The sequence below is a fragment of the Sitophilus oryzae genome, unplaced genomic scaffold, assembly GCF_002938485.1.
Source record: "Sitophilus oryzae breed Bouriz unplaced genomic scaffold, Soryzae_2.0 scaffold_649_pilon_pilon, whole genome shotgun sequence".
Classification (NCBI taxonomy): Eukaryota; Metazoa; Arthropoda; class Insecta; order Coleoptera; family Curculionidae; genus Sitophilus; species Sitophilus oryzae.
In genome coordinates, this window is record NW_022147250.1 from 1,489,677 (window position 1) to 1,495,676 (window position 6,000).

The following is a 6,000-nucleotide window of genomic DNA, read 5'->3' on the forward strand; positions in this document are numbered from 1 at the left end:
TTTTTCAAAAATATGCATTTTTAACAAATCGCTGTAACTTTTTTGCTATAGAAAATTTTGTATTTTTATGAAAACATTTCCAAAGCACATTTTTACGTAGAATTTAATGGTTTAAGTATAATTTTTTTAAAATTAATAATTTAAGAATTATCAACAGAAAATTTGGTTTTTTATATGGGACACCCTGTATATTTTTAATTTATTGAAAAGAATATAAAATTACCTTTCCAAAAATATAACACACTTAAAATTTTGCTCGATTCCTCTTCGAGATATAGAGTATATAAAAATTCGCCCGCTTTAAGTAAGTAGGCTTTGAATGGCACCGGCTGTAATGCAATAAAATTCTAGCTGTGAGCATCAATTAAAACGAAAATAATATTTGCTATAAGAGATGCAGAATTTTATAACAATTTAAAATATATTTAACCAACATCAACATATTTAAACTATATCTAATAACAATAAAAATAAATAGCAAACCAAGACATGAGAGTTTGCTACAGGTGTTCGACATATCTCTCTGTCTTCTGTTATGGACAGACGGGACAGTTTTTGAACATTTCTCGCGGAATTCAACTCAGTGGGGGTAAAAGATACCCTCTCATAACTGCTAAGTATTTCTAATTCTTGTCTAGATTATACGGAAGAATAAGAAACCTTTATTCTTCCGCAAATATATCCATAGGATTAGATCCAAGGCGGCCTCGACGGCCAACGGCTGGGATCTTGGTTATCTATTCAATTATTCTTGAAATTGGCTGCAAAAATTTGCTGATAACTTCAGCGTTCAGAGGCAGTGCGTCGTCTTGCTGGAAAAATATGTTTTCGAGTTCCATTAAGGGCATATCATCAATAAGGGATCCAAATCCTACTAGTTAAAAGTGGCGAACTTTTAAAAATTCTGTATTTCGAAAGGGATTATAACAAAATATCAAGTATGCTATATTTTTGGAAAGGTAATTTTAAATTCTTTTCAGTTAATTAAAAATATAAAGGGTGTCCCAAATAAAAAATCAATTTTTCTGTTGATAACTCATAAATTATTAATTTTAAAAAAATTATACTTAAACCATTAAATTCTACGTAAAAAGGTGCTTTGGAAAAGTTTTCATAGAAATACAAAATTTTCCATAGCAAAAAAGTTACAGCGATTTGTTAAAAATGCACATTTTTGAAAAACACCCCGTAACTCCGAAACGGTAACAGATATTGATGTGCGGTTTTCACCATCATGTTTTTGATAAAAATTGAGCTCCAGACACCGATATTAGTTTTCGTCTATCTCCTATAGAAAAAGATGTTTCCATTTAAAAGCGGCGAATTTGACCCACATTGCACAGTTGGCTATATTTAGACATTAAAAATGGGCTCTGCAAGTTCGGGCAGTTTAGAAGGCCTAAATTTGGAAAAAAGTTGAAAGTAATGAAATTTCATTTTTTAGACATATCTCAAAAACTAAGCAAGATACGTAAAAAATGCAACAGAGTAAAATTGAAGGTCTTTTTTGCAATATTTTTGCTCTGTTTCAATTTTCTGTAGATCTCTTTATTTCGTAGATATTACGTTTTTTTAGTTTGACTTGGGTGTAAGGACCACCTTCTTTGAGCCCTTACAACCCGTAAATCTCGTAAAAATGAAGAGTTCAAGACTGTTCAATTATAGAGGTTAATTTGTAGCTCGTGTAATTTCCTACAAATTGATAGTTCTTATTTTTATGATTTTACATAGATTTTGTTGTTAATTTTTTTTTCGAAAAAATGAGGTGACCTTTTTATTTTTATCATAACTCCGCGAGTTTTTGAGCTACGAACTTGAAAAAACCTTTTAAAAAAACATTTACAAGGTCTTTTCAAGCAATTTATTAACGTCATCATAACGGTCATATTAATTTTCTTTGAAAATTGTATTCTTTCGCCATTATTTTACGGTTAGAGGTTGCAATTTAGTTTTCGAAAAATAAAAAATCACAACTCACGGTACACCTACGGTAATCAACAAAAAATGAGTCGATTCGTTATTCCTTAAAAGCTTCATTTTTAGTTTATATAAATTTTGCGATAAAACTCGAAGGTTTTTGAGTTATTTATAAAAAATGTCAGAAAAATATGCAGTATTTAGATGAAAAAACATTTTCAATCCTAAATAGCTCGGAAAATATTAGTTTTCTGAAAAAATGTTATAGACCATTTTTTGCTTAGAATTCATCCCTTTATTGATTTCTGCAATTAAAATGGGTGATGTATTTTTTACCCCGGAGAATGGGTGGCACTCACCCCCAGGGTGAAAGCACACATCGCTACTATGTAACTTTTGTTTCTTACATAGAGGGTGGTCCGAATTGTATTCCGGAAATTTCGGCAGTATATTCTGCAGATAAAAATAAGTAAAAAAGTTCGTATAAATGTATGTCCTAAAATGCTTGGTTTCGGAGATACAGGGTGTAGAAGTTTCATTTTTAATTAATTTTTTTCCAAATAATTTCTGAAGTACGTCAATATTTGGATGAAAATTGGTGTTTGGGAGTTTTTTGACATGAAAATTTTGATTTTGATGTCATTATGACTCCTACTAGTAGAGGGCGGCACCTACATATTTTTAACTGGTTTGAAGAGTAATAACTTTTCGTCCGTATCTGTATAAAACTACTGAGTAAAAAAATATACATTTACGACGTAAAAAAGGTCTCTTGGTAAAAATCGCTACGAGTAAAGCTTGATTTTCATGCATCCGTTATCCGACGATACGATGGTACGATATTAATTTTATTGGTTGATTTTAAAGACTTCGATTGGTTAACCGTTTCTAACCAATCAAAGTCTTTCAATTCAACCAATAAAATTAATATCTATCATCGTATCGTCGGACAACGGATGCATGAAAATCAAGCTTAATAGTTTTCAAAATATTTGGAACCGAAATGATCAATACCTGTCATCATTGACATAAATTAAACATATGTTGACTAAATATTTATTAGACTGAAAAATATATTTGAATGTTTTTGTGCTAAAAGTTCAACAGAAACTGTTTTATCATCATTTTTTTGCAGAAAAATTTATCATTAATTAAAAAAAAATAAAAATTTCCCAAATTCATTATTTCAGTGAAATAACTATCTATTCAACGTGTTTATTTTTCGTCAATAATGACATGTATTGACTATTTCGGTTGAAAACGGTTGCTCGTAGCGATTTTTACAGATATTTTGTGCGTGAAAAGTCACAGAGATGTATATTTTTTTCCTCGGTAGTTTTATACAGGTACGGACAAAAAGTTATTACGCTTCAAAACAGTTAAAACACATGTAGGTGGCGCCCTCTATTAGTAGGAATCATATTGACATCAAAATCAAATTTCTCATGTCAAAAAAGTACCAGACACCAATTTTCATCCAAACATTGACGTTACTTCAGAAATTATTTGGAAAAAATCGAAATAAAAATGAAGCTGTGTCTCTGAAATTATCCATTTTAGGACATACATTTATACGAACTTTTTTAATTATTTTTATCTGCAGAATATGCTGCCGAAGTTTCCGGAATACAGTTCGGACCACCCTGTATATCTCTATTCACTGTTAAAATTTGACGTTAATCGGTGCGGGTGTAAAGAATTTGGAGGTAATACCCTATTTTCATCCTCGCTTACTGGCCTATCAGCTTTTTCTAAACTGTCTGACAACTGGTATATTCAACCTATTTCAACATCAACGCATCAATAAAAAAATATATAAATTATTAAATTAAATTGTCAAATTAGCTAATTTGACATTCGTGTGACGTATCAGCAGTGGTCGATAATCTCGGCGTTTTTATACCGAGGACGGGACCGAGAACAATTAACCTTAACGGACCTTAATTACAATTTTGACGTCATATACTATACATATCTTTTCACTAGTCTGCTTTTTCCCAGTTTAGCAGTTTCTAAAAATTCTTACATCCACACCAAATGCACCGAATATTTAAATATGGCAAAAAAATTGACTTACCTGCTTTTTTCCCCTGACCCTTCAATATTATATTAATGGATTACCCAATATTGTGAATTATGTGCAAACTCGAGAAAAGAAAATAAATGTTGGTTACAGAACAGAAAACACGTAATGGAGGAATTATTATTTATGATGAAATTTATACTACTTAAAATGTTTCTTTTAACTCTTAAATAACGTGTAAATAAATTAATACATAAGTTAAATTATTAACTTTACTTACATCACTTTGTTTCTTAACAGAATTTAATAGCAATTCTAAAAACGCTTCCTTATCTTTAACTTTTCGTGCCACAAATGCAAAACTTTCTGCAGCAAAACTATTGATGTAGTCAGGCTTGTCATCTGACAAAAGTGGCAATAGAGAGTTAAATACATTGTTAATATGTTTTATAAAATGCCTCCATAAATATTTAAACATATAAGCCAAACATGTAAATATCGACTCTAGGACTTCTGTATCTTTTGTATTTAATAATTCTATTAAAATGTCTAAGAATTGGGAATAGTATGGATAAAATTCCTTCTGCAAATCCTGCACTAAAGCCACCAAAATTCTAAAAATTGATGAAATTAGGGTCGTATGTAAGATAAATAACATTAAAATACATACTCTAATAGTGGTTGTAAACATAATGGATTTCCCTGCTTAATATGCCGTATTAGAGCGTAAATAACATTATGCTTTTCTAATAACAGTTCAGGCAATAATATACAATTACTGATTCTAATTTCTTTTTTAAATTGACTATATGCTTCTGTCAAGTTCAATGTATTCCATTTCTGTACAGTTTGATAAAAATAACACTCTTGCTCTTCTGTTGTAGACTCATATTCATGTCGAATTTTATGAAAAATGTCTATATTAATGTTCGACAAACGCTCTGAGAATGGTTGAAACTAAAATAGGATATAATTCATAATACCAATTAAGACAATAAAATTGTTATTGTATTCTATGTACCTTAAAAGTATTCGTATCTTTATGTTTTGCAGATTTATTCTTCATTTTGTGGCTCCTCACGTGTACCTGGCTGCTTACCACTCGATATTCAGTTAAGCTTTAAAGATTGAGATATAACAATTAATTTAACAACGGAAAAAAACTGTCTAAATCCATAACTATATTATATATCCATAACTATATTATTATACTGTTAAATATATTTTTATAGAATAAATAAGTATTGGAAACATACAGAAACACTTAGCAAAAACAGAACAGAACTGTGGAACAGAAAACGACGGTAAAAAATTAGGTTAGGTTGCGTTGCATGTTGCATACATGTTGCATATATCTGGTTGCCTATTAGTTGAAGGTTAAAGGCAGTGTTGCCAAATATTTAGCGCATTATTCATATATGTATTATAAAATTAAATAATAGGTATATGCAGTGCCTTCTGTTAAAAGATCAGCCCGGGGGCGGACTTTTGTTTACTTCATCAGCTGTACATACTTAGATATTGGGTTAGATTCCGTTTCATATTTTGTCGGTTGATTTTTGGTTTTAACTCTATGATTTATGGTATTATTTATTATTGTAGTGCAAAAAACTAATTATTTTGGTGTTTAAGTGACATAAACTACTACCAGATATATGGTCACTCTCGGTTACGCATAAAAAAATGGAAAAATTGAAAAAGTACACGTTGTGTAAGTGATTTAACCTAAAAGTGCCCATACATTTTTTACTCATCGTGATACAACGATGTGTTTTTTAAGACTTTAACAATTCATCAATAAAGCTTAAGTGGAGTGTGTTTTTGGTGCTATGCCTCATCTTTGTTGTGTTCCTGGTGGAAAGGATAGTTATACTAAGCAGCCTAAAGTGTCCGGAAGAGCAAGAAAAGTGGGTACGAGTTATAAATCAAGAGAATTCTATTTAAAATATCTTTAATAAATTTAAAAATAATATTCTCCCATGATGGTATTAATGAAAACTGGACAATTATGTTTATTTTATTCATATTGTGGAATCTCCACTCCAAGTGTTGTTGGTTCA

General features: G+C 30.4%; 1 protein-coding gene across 2 annotated transcripts in view; it reads right to left on the reverse strand.

Annotated features, from left to right (window-relative positions):
- The window catches only part of LOC115887869 (small subunit processome component 20 homolog), a 50,391-nt gene extending 45,157 nt beyond the window's left edge, over positions 1 to 5,234 (reverse strand). The window contains exons 1-4 of one of the 2 annotated variants that reach the window (XM_030907392.1): positions 5,197 to 5,213; positions 4,962 to 5,058; positions 4,611 to 4,897; positions 4,221 to 4,554 (exon numbers count right to left, since the gene is read on the reverse strand). In XM_030907392.1, coding sequence (XP_030763252.1) covers positions 4,221 to 4,554; positions 4,611 to 4,897; positions 4,962 to 5,006 — 666 coding nt within the window. In that variant the 5' untranslated portion in view covers positions 5,007 to 5,058; positions 5,197 to 5,213. Of the gene's footprint in view, positions 1 to 4,220; positions 4,555 to 4,610; positions 4,898 to 4,961 lie in introns of both variants that reach the window. The other variant, XM_030907390.1, reaches the window with a different exon arrangement.
- Between the last annotated feature and the right edge of the window lie 766 nt (positions 5,235 to 6,000).